This window comes from Oncorhynchus mykiss, chromosome 10, assembly GCF_057628025.1.
Source record: "Oncorhynchus mykiss isolate SJ-2025 chromosome 10, ASM5762802v1, whole genome shotgun sequence".
In the NCBI taxonomy this organism is placed as follows: Eukaryota; Metazoa; Chordata; class Actinopteri; order Salmoniformes; family Salmonidae; genus Oncorhynchus; species Oncorhynchus mykiss.
In genome coordinates, this window is record NC_143031.1 from 86,135,912 (window position 1) to 86,158,411 (window position 22,500).

The 22,500-nt window shown below is 51.1% G+C and overlaps 1 protein-coding gene across 1 annotated transcript in view; it reads left to right on the forward strand.

Moving 5' to 3' along the window:
- Positions 1-22,500, forward strand: part of LOC149980667 (TBC1 domain family member 1-like) — a 129,982-nt gene that overhangs the window by 102,362 nt on the left and 5,120 nt on the right. Inside the window, 5 exon segments of the mRNA XM_090188256.1 lie at positions 10,008-10,108; positions 12,615-12,758; positions 17,158-17,317; positions 22,000-22,046; positions 22,048-22,170. Coding sequence (XP_090044382.1) covers positions 10,008-10,108; positions 12,615-12,758; positions 17,158-17,317; positions 22,000-22,046; positions 22,048-22,170 — 575 coding nt within the window.

A 22,500-nucleotide genomic window follows, 5' to 3' on the forward strand; every position in this document is an offset into this window, starting at 1 on the left:
ACACCATCCTCATAGACCTGGGTGAGACCCTATACTATACACTACACCCTACAGCACGCCATCCTCATAGACCTGGGTGAGACCCTATACTATACACTACACCCTACACCCTACAGCACGCCATCCTCATAGACCTGGGTGAGAACCCTACACCCTACAGCACGCCATCCTCATAGACCTGGGTGAGACCCTACACTACACCCTACACACTACACCCTACACACTACACCCTACAGCACGCCATCCTCATAGACCTGGGTGAGACCCTATACTACACACTACACACTACACACTACACCCTACACACTATACCCTACAGCACGCCATCCTCATAGACCTGGGTGAGACCCTATACTACACACTACACACTACACACTACACCCTACACACTATACCCTACAGCACGCCATCCTCATAGACCTGGGTGAGACCCTATACTATACACTATACACTACACCCTACACCCTACACCCTACAGCACGCCATCCTCATAGACCTGGGTGAGACCCTACACCCTACAGCACGCCATCCTCATAGACCTGGGTGAGACCCTACACTACACCCTACACACTACACCCTACACACTACACCCTACAGCACGCCATCCTCATAGACCTGGGTGAGACCCTATACTACACACTACACACTACACACTACACCCTACACACTATACCCTACAGCACGCCATCCTCATAGACCTGGGTGAGACCCTATACTACACACTACACACTACACACTACACCCTACACACTATACCCTACAGCACGCCATCCTCATAGACCTGGGTGAGACCCTATACTATACACTATACACTACACCCTACACCCTACACCCTACAGCACGCCATCCTCATAGACCTGGGTGAGACCCTACACCCTACAGCACGCCATCCTCATAGACCTGGGTGAGACCCTACACTACACCCTACACACTACACCCTACACACTACACCCTACAGCACGCCATCCTCATAGACCTGGGTGAGACCCTATACTACACACTACACACTACACACTACACCCTACACACTATACCCTACAGCACGCCATCCTCATAGACCTGGGTGAGACCCTATACTACACACTACACACTACACACTACACCCTACACACTATACCCTACAGCACGCCATCCTCATAGACCTGGGTGAGACCCTATACTATACACTACACACTACACCCTACACCCTACAGCACGCCATCCTCATAGACCTGGGTGAGACCCTATACTACACACTACACACTACACACTACACCCTACACACTACACCCTACAGCACGCCATCCTCATAGACCTGGGTGAGACCCTATACTATACACTACACACTACACCCTACACCCTACAGCACGCCATCCTCATAGACCTGGGTGAGACCCTATACTATACACTACACCCTACACACTACACACTACACCCTACAGCACGCCATCCTCATAGACCTGGGTGAGACCCTATACTATACACTATACACTACACACTATGCACTATGCACTACAGCACACCATCCTCATAGACCTGGGTGAGACCCTATACTATACACTACACCCTACACCCTACAGCACGCCATCCTCATAGACCTGGGTGAGACCCTATACTATACACTACAGCACACCATCCTCATAGACCTGGGTGAGACCCTATACTATACACTATACACTACACACTATGCACTATGCACTACAGCACACCATCCTCATAGACCTGGGTGAGACCCTATACTATACACTACACCCTACACCCTACAGCACGCCATCCTCATAGACCTGGGTGAGACCCTATACTATACACTACACCCTACACCCTACAGCACGCCATCCTCATAGACCTGGGTGAGACCCTATACTATACACTACACACTACACCCTACAGCACGCCATCCTCATAGACCTGAGTGAGACCCTACACTACACCCTACACACTACACGCTACACACTACACCCTACAGCACGCCATCCTCATAGACCTGGGTGAGACCCTATACTACACACTACACACTACACCCTACACCCTACACCCTACAGCACGCCATCCTCATAGACCTGGGTGAGACCCTATACTATACACTATACACTACACACTACAACTACACACTACACACTACAACTACACACTATACACTACACACTACACCCTACACACTACACACTACACACTATACCCTACACACTACACACTATACCCTATACCCTACACACTACACACTATACACTACACACTACACCCTACAGCACGCCATCCTCATAGACCTGGGTGAGACCCTATACTATACACTACACACTACACCCTACACCCTACAGCACGCCATCCTCATAGACCTGGGTGAGACCCTATACTACACACTACACACTACACACTACACCCTACACCCTACAGCACGCCATCCTCATAGACCTGGGTGAGACCCTATACTACACACTACACACTACACACTACACCCTACACCCTACAGCACGCCATCCTCATAGACCTGGGTGAGACCCTATACTATACACTATACACTACATACTACACCCTACACCCTACAGCACGCCATCCTCATAGACCTGGGTGAGACCCTACACACTATACACTACACCCTACACCCTATACACTACACCCTACACACTATACCCTACAGCACGCCATCCTCATAGACCTGGGTGAGACCCTATACTATACACTATACACTACACCCTACACCCTACACCCTACAGCACGCCATCCTCATAGACCTGGGTGAGACCCTACACCCTACAGCACGCCATCCTCATAGACCTGGGTGAGACCCTACACTACACCCTACACACTACACCCTACACACTACACCCTACAGCACGCCATCCTCATAGACCTGGGTGAGACCCTATACTACACACTACACACTACACACTACACCCTACACACTATACCCTACAGCACGCCATCCTCATAGACCTGGGTGAGACCCTATACTACACACTACACACTACACACTACACCCTACACACTATACCCTACAGCACGCCATCCTCATAGACCTGGGTGAGACCCTATACTATACACTACACACTACACCCTACACCCTACAGCACGCCATCCTCATAGACCTGGGTGAGACCCTATACTACACACTACACACTACACACTACACCCTACACACTACACCCTACAGCACGCCATCCTCATAGACCTGGGTGAGACCCTATACTATACACTACACACTACACCCTACACCCTACAGCACGCCATCCTCATAGACCTGGGTGAGACCCTATACTATACACTACACCCTACACACTACACACTACACCCTACAGCACGCCATCCTCATAGACCTGGGTGAGACCCTATACTATACACTATACACTACACACTATGCACTATGCACTACAGCACACCATCCTCATAGACCTGGGTGAGACCCTATACTATACACTACACCCTACACCCTACAGCACGCCATCCTCATAGACCTGGGTGAGACCCTATACTATACACTACAGCACACCATCCTCATAGACCTGGGTGAGACCCTATACTATACACTACACCCTACACCCTACAGCACGCCATCCTCATAGACCTGGGTGAGACCCTATACTATACACTACACACTACACCCTACACCCTACAGCACGCCATCCTCATAGACCTGGGTGAGACCCTATACTATACACTATACACTACACACTATGCACTATGCACTACAGCACACCATCCTCATAGACCTGGGTGAGACCCTATACTATACACTATACACTACACACTATGCACTATACACTACAGCACACCATCCTCATAGACCTGGGTGAGACCCTATACTATACACTACACACTACACCCTACAGTCTACACACTACACAATACACCCTACACCCAACAGCACGCCATCCTCATAGACCTGGGTGAGACCCTATACTATACACTATACACTACACCCTACACACTACACCCTACAGCACGCCATCCTCATAGACCTGGGTGAGACCCTATACTATACACTATACACTACACACTACACACTACACCCTACAGCACGCCATCCTCATAGACCTGGGTGAGACCCTATACTATACACTATACACTACACCCTACACCCTACACCCTACAGCACGCCATCCTCATAGACCTGGGTGAGACCCTACACCCTACACACTATACACTACACACTACACACTACACCCTACAGCACGCCATCCTCATAGACCTGGGTGAGACCCTATACTATACACTATACACTACACCCTACACCCTATACACTACAGCACACCATCCTCATAGACCTGGGTGAGACCCTATACTATACACTACACACTACACCCTACACCCTACAGTCTACACACTACACCCTACAGTCTACACACCACACCCTACACCCTACACACTATACACTACAGCACGCCATCCTCATAGACCTGGGTGAGACCCTATACTATACACTACACACTACACCCTACAGCACGCCATCCTCATAGACCTGGGTGAGACCCTATACTATACACTACACACTACACCCTACAGCACGCCATCCTCATAGACCTGGGTGAGACCCTACACTACACCCTACACACTACACGCTACACACTACACCCTACAGCACGCCATCCTCATAGACCTGGGTGAGACCCTATACTACACACTACACACTACACCCTACACCCTACACCCTACAGCACGCCATCCTCATAGACCTGGGTGAGACCCTATACTATACACTATACACTACACACTACAACTACACACTACACACTACAACTACACACTATACACTACACACTACACCCTACACACTACACACTACACACTATACCCTACACACTACACACTATACCCTATACCCTACACACTACACACTATACACTACACACTACACCCTACAGCACGCCATCCTCATAGACCTGGGTGAGACCCTATACTATACACTACACACTACACCCTACACCCTACAGCACGCCATCCTCATAGACCTGGGTGAGACCCTATACTACACACTACACACTACACACTACACCCTACACCCTACAGCACGCCATCCTCATAGACCTGGGTGAGACCCTATACTACACACTACACACTACACACTACACCCTACACCCTACAGCACGCCATCCTCATAGACCTGGGTGAGACCCTATACTATACACTATACACTACATACTACACCCTACACCCTACAGCACGCCATCCTCATAGACCTGGGTGAGACCCTACACACTATACACTACACCCTATACACTACACCCTACACACTATACCCTACAGCACGCCATCCTCATAGACCTGGGTGAGACCCTATACTATACACTATACACTACACCCTACACCCTACAGCACGCCATCCTCATAGACCTGGGTGAGACCCTACACCCTACAGCACGCCATCCTCATAGACCTGGGTGAGACCCTACACTACACCCTACACACTACACCCTACACACTACACCCTACAGCACGCCATCCTCATAGACCTGGGTGAGACCCTACACCCTACACCCTACACACTACACCCTACAGCACGCCATCCTCATAGACCTGGGTGAGACCCTACACTACACCCTACACACTACACCCTACACACTACACCCTACAGCACGCCATCCTCATAGACCTGGGTGAGACCCTACACTACACCCTACACACTACACGCTACACACTACACCCTACAGCACGCCATCCTCATAGACCTGGGTGAGACCCTACACCCTACAGCACGCCATCCTCATAGACCTCGGTGAGACCCTACACTGCACACTACACCCTAAACATTACACACTACACACCCTACACACGCACACCGACACGCTCACACACACACTTCCTCCTTTCTGTTGACTAATGCCTGACTGAGTGGTGATGTTAACCTGGTTTAACTTGAAACACTTCCTGACATGTGACTGTTGACTAATGTTGTCAGTCAGGTGACCTCATTTAACCTGAAACCTTGTCCTCCGTTTATACACACACCACACGCACAACACCTGCCTCTTTAGTGAACGACTGGTGTTTTAGTGATCCTGGCTAAAGCAGTGTTTTAGTGATCCTGGCTAAAGCAGTGTTTTAGTGATCCTGGCTAAAGCAGTCATTAGAATGGTGTTTTAGTGATCCTGGCTAAAGCAGTCATTAGAAGGGTGTTGTATTGATCCTGGCTAAAGCAGTCATTAGAATGGTGTTTTAGTGATCCTGGCTAAAGCAGTCATTAGAAGGGTGTTTTAGTGATCCTGGCTAAAGCAGTCATTAGAATGGTGTTTTAGTGATCCTGGCTAAAGCAGTCAATAGAATGGTGTTTTAGTGATCCTGGCTAAAGCAGTGTTTTAGTGATCCTGGCTAAAGCAGTCATTAGAAGGGTGTTTTAGTGATCCTGGCTAAAGCAGTCATTAGAAGGGTGTTTTAGTGATCCTGGCTAAAGCAGTCATTAGAATGGTGTTTTAGTGATCCTGGCTAAAGCAGTCATTAGAATGGTGTTTTAGTGATCCTGGCTAAAGCAGTCATTAGAAGGGTGTTTTAGTGATCCTGGCTAAAGCAGTGTTTTAGTGATCCTGGCTAAAGCAGTCATTAGAATGGTGTTTTAGTGATCCTGGCTAAAGCAGTCATTAGAATGGTGTTTTAGTGATCCTGGCTAAAGCAGTCATTAGAATGGTGTTTTAGTGATCCTGGCTAAAGCAGTGTTTTAGTGATCCTGGCTAAAGCAGTCATTAGAATGGTGTTTTAGTGATCCTGGCTAAAGCAGTCATTAGAATGGTGTTTTAGTGATCCTGGCTAAAGCAGTCATTAGAATGGTGTTTTAGTGATCCTGGCTAAAGCAGTGTTTTAGTGATCCTGGCTAAAGCAGTCATTAGAATGGTGTTTTAGTGATCCTGGCTAAAGCAGTCATTAGAATGGGTGTTTTAGTGATCCTGGCTAAAGCAGTGTTTTAGTGATCCTGGCTAAAGCAGTCATTAGAATGGTGTTTTAGTGATCCTGGCTAAAGCAGTGTTTTAGTGATCCTGGCTAAAGCAGTCATTAGAATGGTGTTTTAGTGATCCTGGCTAAAGCAGTCATTAGAATAGGTGTTTTAGTGATCCTGGCTAAAGCAGTGTTTTAGTGATCCTGGCTAAAGCAGTCATTAGAATGGTGTTTTAGTGATCCTGGCTAAAGAAGTCATTAGAATGGTGTTGTAGTGATCCTGGCTAAAGCAGTGTTTCAGTGATCCTGGCTAAAGCAGTGTTTTAGTGATCCTGGCTAAAGCAGTCATTAGAATGGTGTTGTAGTGATCCTGGCTAAAGCAGTGTTTTAGTGATCCTGGCTAAAGCAGTCATTAGAATGGTGTTTTAGTGATCCTGGCTAAAGCAGTGTTTTAGTGATCCTGGCTAAAGCAGTCATTAGAATGGTGTTTTAGTGATCCTGGCTAAAGCAGTGTTTTAGTGATCCTGGCTAAAGCAGTCATTAGAATGGTGTTTTAGTGATCCTGGCTAAAGCAGTCATTAGAATGATGTTTTAGTGATCCTGGCTAAAGCAGTCATTAGAATGGTGTTTTAGTGATCCTGGCTAAAGCAGTCATTAGAATGGTGTTTTAGTGATCCTGGCTAAAGCAGTGTTTTAGTGATCCTGGCTAAAGCAGTCATTAGAATGGTGTTTTAGTGATCCTGGCTAAAGCAGTCATTAGAATGGTGTTTTAGTGATCCTGGCTAAAGCAGTCATTAGAATGGTGTTTTAGTGATCCTGGCTAAAGCAGTGTTTTAGTGATCCTGGCTAAAGCAGTCATTAGAATGGTGTTTTAGTGATCCTGGCTAAAGCAGTCATTAGAATGGGTGTTTTAGTGATCCTGGCTAAAGCAGTGTTTTAGTGATCCTGGCTAAAGCAGTCATTAGAATGGTGTTTTAGTGATCCTGGCTAAAGCAGTGTTTTAGTGATCCTGGCTAAAGCAGTCATTAGAATGGTGTTTTAGTGATCCTGGCTAAAGCAGTCATTAGAATGGGTGTTTTAGTGATCCTGGCTAAAGCAGTGTTTTAGTGATCCTGGCTAAAGCAGTCATTAGAATGGTGTTTTAGTGATCCTGGCTAAAGAAGTCATTAGAATGGTGTTGTAGTGATCCTGGCTAAAGCAGTGTTTCAGTGATCCTGGCTAAAGCAGTGTTTTAGTGATCCTGGCTAAAGCAGTCATTAGAATGGTGTTGTAGTGATCCTGGCTAAAGCAGTGTTTTAGTGATCCTGGCTAAAGCAGTCATTAGAATGGTGTTTTAGTGATCCTGGCTAAAGCAGTGTTTTAGTGATCCTGGCTAAAGCAGTCATTAGAATGGTGTTTTAGTGATCCTGGCTAAAGCAGTGTTTTAGTGATCCTGGCTAAAGCAGTCATTAGAATGGTGTTTTAGTGATCCTGGCTAAAGCAGTCATTAGAATGATGTTTTAGTGATCCTGGCTAAAGCAGTCATTAGAATGGTGTTTTAGTGATCCTGGCTAAAGCAGTCATTAGAATGGTGTTTTAGTGATCCTGGCTAAAGCAGTGTTTTAGTGATCCTGGCTAAAGCAGTCATTAGAATGGTGTTTTAGTGATCCTGGCTAAAGCAGTCATTAGAATGGGTGTTTTAGTGATCCTGGCTAAAGCAGTGTTTTAGTGATCCTGGCTAAAGCAGTCATTAGAATGGTGTTTTAGTGATCCTGGCTAAAGCAGTGTTTTAGTGATCCTGGCTAAAGCAGTCATTAGAATGGTGTTTTAGTGATCCTGGCTAAAGCAGTCATTAGAATGGGTGTTTTAGTGATCCTGGCTAAAGCAGTGTTTTAGTGATCCTGGCTAAAGCAGTCATTAGAATGGTGTTTTAGTGATCCTGGCTAAAGAAGTCATTAGAATGGTGTTGTAGTGATCCTGGCTAAAGCAGTGTTTCAGTGATCCTGGCTAAAGCAGTGTTTTAGTGATCCTGGCTAAAGCAGTCATTAGAATGGTGTTTTAGTGATCCTGGCTAAAGCAGTGTTTTAGTGATCCTGGCTAAAGCAGTCATTAGAATGGTGTTTTAGTGATCCTGGCTAAAGCAGTGTTTTAGTGATCCTGGCTAAAGCAGTCATTAGAATGGTGTTTTAGTGATCCTGGCTAAAGCAGTGTTTTAGTGATCCTGGCTAAAGCAGTCATTAGAATGGTGTTTTAGTGATCCTGGCTAAAGCAGTCATTAGAATGGTGTTTTAGTGATCCTGGCTAAAGCAGTCATTAGAATGGTGTTTTAGTGATCCTGGCTAAAGCAGTCATTAGAATGGTGTTTTAGTGATCCTGGCTAAAGCAGTGTTTTAGTGATCCTGGCTAAAGCAGTGTTTTAGTGATCCTGGCTAAAGCAGTCATTAGAATGGTGTTTTAGTGATCCTGGCTAAAGCAGTGTTTTAGTGATCCTGGCTAAAGCAGTCATTAGAATGGTGTTTTAGTGATCCTGGCTAAAGCAGTCATTAGAAGGGTGTTTTAGTGATCCTGGCTAAAGCAGTGTTTTAGTGATCCTGGCTAAAGCAGTGTTTTAGTGATCCTGGCTAAAGCAGTGTTTTAGTGATCCTGGCTAAAGCAGTCATTAGAATGGTGTTTTAGTGATCCTGGCTAAAGCAGTCATTAGAATGGTGTTTTAGTGATCCTGGCTAAAGAAGTCATTAGAATGGTGTTATAGTGATCCTTGCTAAAGCAGTCTGTCTCTGTCTCTGTCTCTGTCTCTGTCTCTGTCTCTGTCTCTCTCTCTCTCTCTCTCTCTCTCTCTCTCTCTGTCTCTCTCTCTCTCTGTGTCTCTCTCTCTCTCTCTCTCTGTCTCTCTCTGTCTCTCTCTGTCTCTCTCTGTCTCTCTCTGTCTCTCTCTCTCTCTCTCTGTCTCTCTCTCTCTCTCTGTGTCTCTCTCTCTCTCTGTCTCTCTCTCTCTCTCTCTCTCTCTGTCTCTCTCTCTCTCTCTCTCTCTCTCTGTCTCTCTCTCTCTCTCTCTCTCTGTCTCTCTGTCTCTCTGTCTCTCTGTCTCTCTGTCTCTCTCTCTCTCTGTCTCTCTGTCTCTCTCTCTCTGTGTCTCTCTCTCTCTCTGTCTCTCTCTCTCTCTCTCTCTCTGTCTCTCTGTCTCTCAGGTCGTACCTTTCCGACCCATCCTTATTTCCAGGCTCAGTTGGGGTCTGGTCAGCTGTCTCTCTATAACCTCCTGAAGGCCTACTCTCTACTGGACCCAGAGGTACAAACATTACACACACACCTGCACACATTACACACACACCTGCACGCACTACACAACACACACATTACACACACACCTGCATACATGGACACACACACATTACACACACACCTGCACGCACTACACAACACACACATGACACACACACCTGCACGCACTACACAACACACACATTACACACACACCTGCACACACTACACAACACACACATGACACATAGACAAACACACTCAAGCACGGACACACACACACATACACACACACACACACACACACACACACACACACGGACATAGGAAATGCATCAGTTTATTTTAGTTATTAAAATAAAAATCTGTTGCATTTTGGGAGATACCATCCATCACCTCTTCCTCTTCCTCTCCCCCGTCTCTCCTTCCCTCTCTCCTTCCTCTCCCCCGTCTCTCCTTCCCTCTCCCCGTCTCTCCTTCCCTCTCTCCTTCCCTCTCCCCGTCTCTCCTTCCCTCTCTCCTTCCCTCTCCCCGTCTCTCCTTCCCTCTCTCCTTCCCTCTCTCCTTCCCTCTCTCCTTCCCTCTCTCCTTCCCTCTCTCCTTCCCTCTCCCCGTCTCTCCTTCCCTCTCTCCTTCCCTCTCTCCTTCCCTCTCTCCTTCCCTCTCCCCGTCTCTCCTTCCCTCTCCCCGTCTCTCATTCCCTCTCTCCTTCCCTCTCCCCGTCTCTCCTTCCCTCTCCCCGTCTCTCATTCCCTCTCTCCTTCCCTCTCCCCGTCTCTCCTTCTCTCTCTCCTTCCCTCTCCCCGTCTCTCCTTCCCTCTCTCCTTCCCTCTCCCCGTCTCTCCTTCCCTCTCTCCTTCCTCTCCCTGTCTCTCCTTCCCTCTCTCCTTCCCTCTCTCCTTCCCTCTCTCCTTCCCTCTCCCCGTCTCTCCTTCCCTCTCTCCTTCCCTCTCCCCGTCTCTCCTTCTAACTCCCCCTGTCTCTCCTTCCCTCTCTCCTTCCCTCTCTCCTTCCCTCTCTCCTTCCCTCTCCCCCGTCTCTCCTTCCTCTCCCCCATCTCTCCTTCCTCTCCCCCATCTCTCCTTCCCTCTCTCCTTCCCTCTCCCCCTGTCTCTCCTTCCCTCTCTCCTTCCCTCTCCCCCGTCTCTCCTTCCTCTCCCCCATCTCTCCTTCCCTCTCTCCTTCCCTCTTCCCCTGTCTCTCCTTCCCTCTCTCCTTCCCTCTTCCCCTGTCTCTCCTTCCCTCTCTCCCCACCTCCTCCTCTCTCCCTCCCTCTCACACACATTACACACACACCTGCATACATGGACACACACACATTACACACACACCTGCACGCACTACACAACACACACATGACACACACACCTGCACGCACTACACAACACACACATTACACACACACCTGCACACACTACACAACACACACATGACACATAGACAAACACACTCAAGCACGGACACACACACACATACACACACACACACACACACACACACACACACACGGACATAGGAAATGCATCAGTTTATTTTAGTTATTAAAATAAAAATCTGTTGCATTTTGGGAGATACCATCCATCACCTCTTCCTCTTCCTCTCCCCCGTCTCTCCTTCCCTCTCTCCTTCCTCTCCCCCGTCTCTCCTTCCCTCTCCCCGTCTCTCCTTCCCTCTCTCCTTCCCTCTCCCCGTCTCTCCTTCCCTCTCTCCTTCCCTCTCCCCGTCTCTCCTTCCCTCTCTCCTTCCCTCTCTCCTTCCCTCTCTCCTTCCCTCTCTCCTTCCCTCTCTCCTTCCCTCTCCCCGTCTCTCCTTCCCTCTCTCCTTCCCTCTCTCCTTCCCTCTCTCCTTCCCTCTCCCCGTCTCTCCTTCCCTCTCCCCGTCTCTCATTCCCTCTCTCCTTCCCTCTCCCCGTCTCTCCTTCCCTCTCCCCGTCTCTCATTCCCTCTCTCCTTCCCTCTCCCCGTCTCTCCTTCTCTCTCTCCTTCCCTCTCCCCGTCTCTCCTTCCCTCTCTCCTTCCCTCTCCCCGTCTCTCCTTCCCTCTCTCCTTCCTCTCCCTGTCTCTCCTTCCCTCTCTCCTTCCCTCTCTCCTTCCCTCTCTCCTTCCCTCTCCCCGTCTCTCCTTCCCTCTCTCCTTCCCTCTCCCCGTCTCTCCTTCTAACTCCCCCTGTCTCTCCTTCCCTCTCTCCTTCCCTCTCTCCTTCCCTCTCTCCTTCCCTCTCCCCCGTCTCTCCTTCCTCTCCCCCATCTCTCCTTCCTCTCCCCCATCTCTCCTTCCCTCTCTCCTTCCCTCTCCCCCTGTCTCTCCTTCCCTCTCTCCTTCCCTCTCCCCCGTCTCTCCTTCCTCTCCCCCATCTCTCCTTCCCTCTCTCCTTCCCTCTTCCCCTGTCTCTCCTTCCCTCTCTCCTTCCCTCTTCCCCTGTCTCTCCTTCCCTCTCTCCCCACCTCCTCCTCTCTCCCTCCCTCTCCCCCGTCTCTCCTTCCCTCTCTCTCCACCACCTCCTCCTCTCTCCCCACCACCTCCTCCTCTCTCTAGGTGGGATACTGTCAGGGTCTCAGCTTCGTAGCAGGAGTGTTGTTGTTGCACATGGGAGAGGAGGACGCCTTCAACATGCTCCAGTTCCTCATGTATCATATGGGGCTTCGCAAGCAGTACAGACCTGACATGATTATACTACAGGTACCACACCAAGCAGTACAGACCTGACATGATGATACTACAGGTACCACACCAAGCAGTACAGACCTGACATGATGATACTACAGGTACCACACCAAGCAGTACAGACCTGACATGATGATACTACAGGTACCACACCAAGCAGTACAGACCTGACATGATGATACTACAGGTACCACACCAAGCAGTACAGACCTGACATGATGATACTACAGGTACCACACCAAGCAGTACAGACCTGACATGATGATACTACAGGTACCACACCAAGCAGTACAGACCTGACATGATGATACTACAGGTACCACACCAAGCAGTACAGACCTGACATGATGATACTACAGGTACCACACCAAGCAGTACAGACCTGACATGATGATACTACAGGTACCACACCAAGCAGTACAGACCTGACATGATGATACTACAGGTACCACACCAAGCAGTACAGACCTGACATGATGATACTACAGGTACCACACCAAGCAGTACAGACCTGACATGATGATACTACAGGTACCACACCAAGCAGTACAGACCTGACATGATGATACTACAGGTACCACACCAAGCAGTACAGACCTGACATGATGATACTACAGGTACCACACCAAGCAGTACAGACCTGACATGATTATACTACAGGTACCACACCAAGCAGTACAGACCTGACATGATGATACTACAGGTACCACACCAAGCAGTACAGACCTGACATGATGATACTACAGGTACCACACCAAGCAGTACAGACCTGACATGATGATACTACAGGTACCACACCAAGCAGTACAGACCTGACATGATGATACTACAGGTACCACACCAAGCAGTACAGAGCTGACATGATGATACTACAGGTACCACACCAAGCAGGACAGACCTGACATGATGATACTACAGGTACCACACCAAGCAGTACAGACCTGACATGATGATACTACAGGTACCACACCAAGCAGTACAGACCTGACATGATGATACTACAGGTACCACACCAAGCAGTACAGACCTGACATGATGATACTACAGGTACCACACCAAGCAGTACAGACCTGACATGATGATACTACAGGTACCACACCAAGCAGTACAGACCTGACATGATGATACTACAGGTACCACACCAAGCAGTACAGAGCTGACATGATGATACTACAGGTACCACACCAAGCAGGACAGACCTGACATGATGATACTACAGGTACCACACCAAGCAGTACAGACCTGACATGATGATACTACAGGTACCACACCAAGCAGTACAGACCTGACATGATGATACTACAGGTACCACACCAAGCAGTACAGACCTGACATGATGATACTACAGGTACCACACCAAGCAGTACAGACCTGACATGATGATACTACAGGTACCACACCAAGCAGTACAGACCTGACATGATGATACTACAGGTACCACACCAAGCAGTACAGACCTGACATGATGATACTACACACCAAGCAGTACAGACCTGACATGATGATACTACAGGTACCACACCAAGCAGTACAGACCTGACATGATGATACTACAGGTACCACACCAAGCAGTACAGACCTGACATGATGATACTACAGGTACCACACCAAGCAGTACAGACCTGACATGATGATACTACAGGTACCACACCAAGCAGTACAGACCTGACATGATGATACTACAGGTACCACACCAAGCAGTACATGGGGACCTGACATGATGATACTACAGGTACCACACCAAGCAGTACAGACCTGACATGATGATACTACAGGTACCACACCAAGCAGTACAGACCTGCCATGATGATACTACAGGAACCAGCCTCCCTGTGGAACACCTTGTAGAGCCCCGACGAATTGAGTCTGTTATTCTGAGCCCCCCCCCCCCCTCCCCAAAAGCGGATGCAACTCAATATGGGGAAGCTGTTCTTTATGTTTTGTTCACTCAGTGTATGTCCCCCCCCCCCCCCCACCAGATTCAGATGTACCAGCTGTCCCATCTCCCCCCCCCACCAGATTCAGATGTACCAGCTGTCCCATCTCCCCCCCCCACCAGATTCAGATGTACCAGCTGTCCCATCTCCCCCCCCCACCAGATTCAGATGTACCAGCTGTCCCATCTCCCCCCCCCACCAGATTCAGATGTACCAGCTGACCCCCCCCCCACCAGATTCAGATGTACCAGCTGTCCCGTCTCCCCCCCCCACCAGATTCAGATGTACCAGCTGTCCCATCTCCCCCCCCACCAGATTCAGATGTACCAGCTGACCCCCCCCCACCAGATTCAGATGTACCAGCTGTCCCGTCTCCCCCCCCCACCAGATTCAGATGTACCAGCTGACCCCCCCCCACCAGATTCAGATGTACCAGCTGACCCATCTCCCCCCACCCCACCAGATTCAGATGTACCAGCTGACCCGTCTCCCCCCCCCCCCACCAGATTCAGATGTACCAGCTGTCCCATCTCCCCCCCCCACCAGATTCAGATGTACCAGCTGTCCCATCTCCCCCCCCCACCAGATTCAGATGTACCAGCTGTCCCATCTCCCCCCCCCACCAGATTCAGATGTACCAGCTGTCCCATCTCCCCCCCCCACCAGATTCAGATGTACCAGCTGACCCCCCCCACCAGATTCAGATGTACCAGCTGTCCCGTCTCCCCCCCCCACCAGATTCAGATGTACCAGCTGTCCCATCTCCCCCCCACACCAGATTCAGATGTACCAGCTGACCCCCCCCCACCAGATTCAGATGTACCAGCTGTCCCGTCTCCCCCCCCCACCAGATTCAGATGTACCAGCTGACCCCCCCCACCAGATTCAGATGTACCAGCTGTCCCGTCTCCCCCCCCCACCAGATTCAGATGTACCAGCTGACCCCCCCCCACCAGATTCAGATGTACCAGCTGACCCATCTCCCCCCACCCCACCAGATTCAGATGTACCAGCTGACCCGTCTCCCCCCCCCCCCCACCAGATTCAGATGTACCAGCTGACCCATCTCCCCCCCCACCAGATTCAGATGTACCAGCTGACCCATCTCCCCCCCCACCAGATTCAGATGTACCAGCTGACCCGTCCCCCCCCCACCAGATTCAGATGTACCAGCTGACCCCCCCCCCCCCCCCACCAGATTCAGATGTACCAGCTGACCCATCCCCCCCCCCCCACCAGATTCAGATGTACCAGCTGACCCATCCCCCCCCCCCCCACCAGATTCAGATGTACCAGCTTACCCATCTCCCCCCCCACCAGATTCAGATGTACCAGCTGACCCATCTCCCCCCACCAGATTCAGATGTACCAGCTGACCCGTCTCCCCCCCCCCAGCAGATTCAGATGTACCAGCTGACCCATCTCCCCCCCCCCCCCCCCACCAGATTCAGATGTACCAGCTGACCCATCCCCCCCCCCCACCAGATTCAGATGTACCAGCTGACCCGTCTCCCCCCCCCCCCCACCAGATTCAGATGTACCAGCTGACCCATCCCCCCACCAGATTCAGATGTACCAGCTGTCCCGTCTCCCCCCCCACCAGATTCAGATGTACCAGCTGATCCATCTCCCCCCCACCAGATTCAGATGTACCAGCTGACCCGTCTCCCCCCCCCACCAGATTCAGATGTACCAGCTGACCCATCTCCCCCCCCCCACCAGATTCAGATGTACCAGCTGACCCATCTCCCCCCACCCCACCAGATTCAGATGTACCAGCTGACCCGTCTCCCCACCCCCTCCACCAGATTCAGATGTACCAGCTGACCCCCCCCCCACCAGATTCAGATGTACCAGCTGACCCGTCTCCCCACCCCCTCCAGATTCAGATGGACCAGCTGTCCCGTCTCCCCTCCCCCCCACCAGATTCAGATGTACCAGCTGACCCATCTTCCCCCCCCCCCCCCCACCAGATTCAGATGTACCAGCTGACTCGCCCCCCCCCCACCAGATTCAGATGTACCAGCTGACCCATCTCCCCCCACCCCACCAGATTCAGATGTACCAGCTGACCCGTCTCCCCCCCCCCCCCCACCAGATTCAGATGTACCAGCTGACCCGTCTCCCCCCCCCACCAGATTCAGATGTACCAGCTGACCCGTCTCTCCCCCCCCCCCCCACCAGATTCAGATGTACCAGCTGACCCGTCTCCCCACCCCCTCCACCAGATTCAGATGTACCAGCTGACCCCCCCCACCAGATTCAGATTTACCAGCTGACCCGTCTCCCCACCCCCTCCACCAGATTCAGATGTACCAGCTGACCCCACCCCCCCCCCCCCCACCAGATTCAGATGTACCAGCTGACCCATCCCCCCCCACCCTCCACCAGATTCAGATGTACCAGCTGACCCATCTCCCCCCCCTCCTCCACCAGATTCAGATGTACCAGCTGACCCATCTCTCCCCCCCCACCAGATTCAGATGTACCAGCTGTCTCGTCTCCTCCATGACTACCACAGAGACCTGTACGTCCATCTGGAACAGCATGAGATAGGACCGTCTCTCTACGCTGCTCCCTGGTTCCTCACGGCCTTCGCCTCGCACTTCCCTCTGGGCTTCGTGGCCAGGGTGTTTGGTAAGTTACCTCTGGGCTTCGTAGCCAGGGTGTTTGGTAAGTTACCTCTGGGCTTCGTAGCCAGGGTGGTTGGTTAGTTACCTCTAGGCTTCGTAGCCAGGGTGTTTGGTTAGTTACCTCTAGGCTTCGTAGCCAGGGTGTTTGGTTAGTTACCTCTGGGCTTCGTAGCCAGGGTGTTTGGTAAGTTACCTCTAGGCTTCGTAGCTAGGGTGTTTGGTTAGTTACCTCTGGGCTTCGTAGCCAGGGTGTTGGTAAGTTACCTCTGGGCTTCGTAGCCAGGGTGTTTGGTTAGTTACCTCTGGGCTTCGTAGCCAGGGTGTTTGGTTAGTTACCTCTATGCTTCGTAGCCAGGGTGTTTGGTAAGTTACTTCTGGGCTTCGTAGCCAGGGTGTTTGGTTAGTTACCTCTAGGCTTCGTAGCCAGGGTGTTTGGTAAGTTCGCTCTGGGCTTAGTAGCCAGGGTGTTTGGTAAGTTATCTCTGGGCTTCGTAGCCAGGGTGTTTGGTTAGTTACCTCTGGGCTTCATAGCCAGGGTGTTTGGTTAGTTACCTCTGGGCTTCGTAGCCAGGGTGTTTGGTTAGTTACCTCTAGGCTTCGTAGCCAGGGTGTTTGGTTAGTTACCTGTATGCTTCGTAGCCAGGGTGTTTGGTAAGTTACCCCTCGGCTTCGTAGCCAGGGTGTTTGGTAAGTTACCTCTGGGCTTCGTAGCCAGGGTGTTTGGTTAGTTACCTGTATGCTTCGTAGCCAGGGTGTTTGGTTAGTTACCTCTAGGCTTCGTAGCCAGGGTGGTTGGTTAGTTACCTCTGGGCTTCGTAGCCAGGGTGGTTGGTTAGTTACCTCTGGGCTTCGTAGCCAGGGTGTTTGTTAAGTTACATCTAGGCTTTGTAGCCAGGGTGTTTGGTTAGTTACCTCTGGGCTTCGTAGCCAGGGTGTTTGGTAAGTTACCTCTGGGCTTTGTAGCCAGGGTGTTTGGTAAGTTACCTCTGGGCTTCGTAGCCAGGGTTGTTGGTTAGTTACCTCTAGGCTTCGTAGCCAGGGTGGTTGGTTAGTTCCCCGTATGCTTCGTAGCCAGGGTGGTTGGTTAGTTACCTCTGGGCTTCGTAGCCAGGGTGGTTGGTTAGTTACCTCTAGGCTTCGTAGCCAGGGTGGTTGGTTAGTTACCTCTATGCTTCGTAGCCAGGGTGTTTGGTTAGTTACCTCTATGCTTCGTAGCTAGGGTGTTTGGTTAGTTACCTCTGGGCTTCGTAGCCATGGTGTTTGGTTAGTTACCTCTATGCTTCGTAGCCAGGGTGTTGGTTAGTTACCTCTATGCTTCGTAGCCAGGGTGTTTGGTTAGTTACCTCTATGCTTCGTAGCCAGGGTGTTTGGTTAGTTACCTCTATGCTTCGTAGCTAGGGTGTTTGGTTAGTTACCTGTGGGCTTCGTAGCCAGGGTGTTTGGTAAGTTATCTCTGGTCTTCGTAGCCAGGGTGTTTGGTTAGTTACCTCTGGGCTTCGTAGCCAGGGTGTTTGGTTAGTTACCTGTATGCTTCGTAGCCAGGGTGTTTGGTTAGTTACCTCTGGGCTTCGTTGCCAGGGTGTTTGGTTAGTTACCTCTGGGCTTCGTAGCCAGGGTAGTTGGTAAGAAAGCAGAGTGTAATGTTGAGTGTCTTTAGTCGGAATGGAAAGGGGTAGAGGTGGAGTTGTATGAGGAGGAGGTGTTTGAGGAGGAGGTGTGTATTCTATGTAATGTTGAGTGTCTTTAGTAGGAATGGAAAGGGGTAGAGGAGAAGGTGGAGGTGTATGAGGAGAAGGTGGAGGTGTATGAGGAGAAGGTGGAGGTGTATGAGGAGGAGGTGTATGAGGAGGAGGTGTGTGAGGTGGGGTGTGTGAGGTGGAGGTGTGTGAGGTGGAGGTGTGTGAGGAGGAGGTGTGTGAGATGGAGGTGTGTGAGGAGGAGGTGTATGAGGAGGAGGTGTATGAGGAGGAGGTGTGTGAGGTGGGGGTGTGTGAGGTGGAGGTGTGTGAGGTGGAGGTGTGTGAGGTGGAGGTGTGTGAGGTGGAGGTGTGTGAGGTGGAGGTGATGTGAGGAGGAGGTGTGTGAGGAGGTGGAGGTGTGTGAAGGAGGTGGAAGTGTGTGAGGAGGGGGTGTGTGAGGAGGAGGTGTGTGAGGTGTGTGAGGTGTGTGAGGAGGTGTATGAGGAGGTGTATAAGGAGGAGGAGGAGGTGTGTGAGAAGGAGGTGTGTGAGGAGGAGGTGTGTGAGGTGGGGGTGTGTGAGGTGGAGGTGTGTGAGGTGGAGGTGTGTGAGGAGGAGGTGTGTGAGATGGAGGTGTGTGAGGAGGAGGTGTATGAGGAGGAGGTGTGTGAGGTGGGGGTGTGTGAGGTGGAGGTGTGTGAGGTGGAGGTGTGTGAGGTGGAGGTGTGTGAGGTGGAGGTGTGTGAGGTGGAGGTGTGTGAGGAGGAGGTGTGTGAGGAGGTGGAGGTGTGTGAGGAGGTGGAAGTGTGTGAGGAGGGGGTGTGTGAGGAGGAGGTGTGTGAGGAGGTGGAGGTGTGTGAGGTGTGTGAGGAGGTGTATGAGGAGGTGTATAAGGAGGAGGAGGAGGTGTGTGAGAAGGAGGTGTGTGAGGAGGAGGTGGAAGTGGAGGAGGAGGTGTGTGAGGAGGAGGTGTGTGAGGAGGAGGTGTGTGAGGAGGAGGTGTGTGAGGAGGAGGTGTATGAGGAGGAGGTGGAGGTGTGTGAGGTGGAGGTGTGTGAGGAGGAGGTGTATGAGGTGGAGGTGGAGGGAGGTGATGTATGAGGAGGAGGTGTGTGAGGAGGTGTGTGAGGAGGAGGTGTGTGAGGAGGGGGTGTGAGGAGGAGGTGTGTGAGGAGTTGGAGGTGTGTGAGGTGTGTGAGGAAGGTGTATGAGGAGGTGTATAAAGGAGGAGGAGGAGGTGTGTGAGAAGGAGGTGTGTGAGGAGGAGGTGTATGAGGAGGAGGTGGAAGTGGAGGAGGAGGTGTGTGAGGAGGAGGTGGTGAGGAGGAGGTGTGTGAGGAGGAGGTGATGAGGAGGAGGTGGAGGTGTGTGAGGTGGAGGTGTGTGAGGAGGAGGTGTATGAGGTGGAGGTGGAGGAGGTGATGTATGAGGAGGAGGTGCTGGTGTATGAGGTGCTGGTGTATGAGGTGGAGGTGTATGAGGAGGAGGTGGTGTGAGGAGGAGGTGTATGAGGAGGAGGTGTGTGAGTAGGAGGTGTGTGAGGAGGAGGTGTGTGAGGAGGAGGTGTGTGAGGAGGTGTGTGAGGAGGAGGTATGTGAGGTGGAGGTGTATGAGGAGGAGGTGTATGAGGAGGAGGTGTGTGCGGAGGAGGTGTGTGCGGAGGAGGTGTGTGAGGAGGAGGTGTGTGAGGAGGTGTGTGAGGAGGAGGTGATGAGGAGGGAGGTGTGTGCGGAGGAGGTGTATGAGGAGGAGGTGTGTATTCAGTCTGCTGGCCTGGGGTCAGATTTCACAGTCTGCTGGCCTGGGAATGATTTCACAGTCTTCAGTCTGCTGGCCTGGGGTCAGATTTCACAGTCTGCTGGCCTGGGGTCAGATTTCACAGTCTTCAGTATGCTGGCCTGGGGTCAGATTTCACAGTCTGCTGGCCTGGGGGTCAGATTTCACAGTCTTCAGTCTGCTGGCCTGGGGTCAGATTTCACAGTCTTCAGTCTGCTGGCCTGGGGTCAGATTTCACAGTCTGCTGGCCTGAGGTCAGATTTCACAGTCTTCAGTCTGCTGGCCTGAGGTCAGATTTCAGTCTTCAGTCTGCTGGCCTGAGGTCAGATTTCAGTCTTCAGTCTGCTGGCCTGGGGTCAGATTTCAGTCTGCTGGCCTGGGTTCAGATTTCACAGTCTGCTGGCCTGGGTTCAGATTTCACAGTCTTCAGTCCTCCGTCACACCTGCTGTTGTGTTGTCCTCCCTCCGTCACACCTGCTGTTGTGTTGTCCTTCCTCCGTCACACCTGCTGTTGTGTTGTCCTCCGTCACACCTGCTGTTGTGTTGCTCCCTCCGTCACACCTGCTGTTGTGATGTCCTCCCTCCGTCACACCTGCTGTTGTGATGTCCTCCCTCCGTCACACCTGCTGTTGTGTTGTCCTCCTCCGTCACACCTGCTGTTGTGTTCTGCCTTCCGTCACACCTGCTGTTGTGTTGTCCTCCCTCCGTCACACCTGCTGTTGTGTTGTCCTCCCTCCGTCACACCTGCTGTTGTGTTGTCCTCCGTCACACCTGCTGTTGTGTTGTCCTCCCTCCGTCACACCTGCGCTGTCACCTGCGTGCTTCTCTGTCTGTCTGCCTGTTTGTCTGCCTGTTTGTCTGCCTGTCTGTCTGCCTGTCTGCCCGCCTGCCTGCCTGTCTGTCTGTCTGTCTGTAAATGGAACACTGAGACTTACTATCATGTCATGTAGTTGCTTCTCCTCCTAATTTGCCTCTGTCTCTCTCTCTCGCTGTCTCCTTCTCTCTGTCTCTCTCTCTGTCTCTCTGTCTCTCTCTCTGTCTCTGTCTCTCTCTCTCTCTCTCTCTCTGTCTGTCTCTCTGTCTCTCTCTCTCTCTCTCTCTCTCTCTCTGTCTGTCTCTCTCTGTCTCTTTCTCTCTCTATGTCTGTCTCGCTCTGTCTCTCTCTCGCTCTCTCGCTGTCTCCTCTCTCTCTGTCTCTCTCTCTGTCTCTCTCTCTGTCTCTCTCCTCCAGACATGTTGTTTCTCCAGGGTTCGGAGGTGATCTTCAAGGTGTCGCTAAAGTCTTCTGGGTAGTCACAAGCCCTTGATCCTACAGCACGACAGTCTGGAGTCTATAGTGGACTTCATCAAGACTACATTACCCAACCTGGGACTGGTCCAGATGGAGAAGACCATCAACCAGGTAGACTGGTGGGGTGGGGTCTATAGTAGACTACATTACCTAACCTGGGAAATGCGGGGGTCTATAGTAGACTACATTACCTAACCTGGACGGGGGGGGGTGGGGGTCTATAGTAGACTACATTACCTAACCTGGGACTGGGGGGGGGGGGTCTATAGTAGACTGCATTACCTAACCTGGGACTGGTGGGGGTCTATAGTAGACTACATTACCTAACCTGGGACTTGTGGGGGTCTCATAGTAGACTACATTACCTAACCTGGGACTGGTGGGGGGGTCTATAGTAGACTGCATTACCTAACCTGGGACTGGTTGGGGGGTCTATAGTAG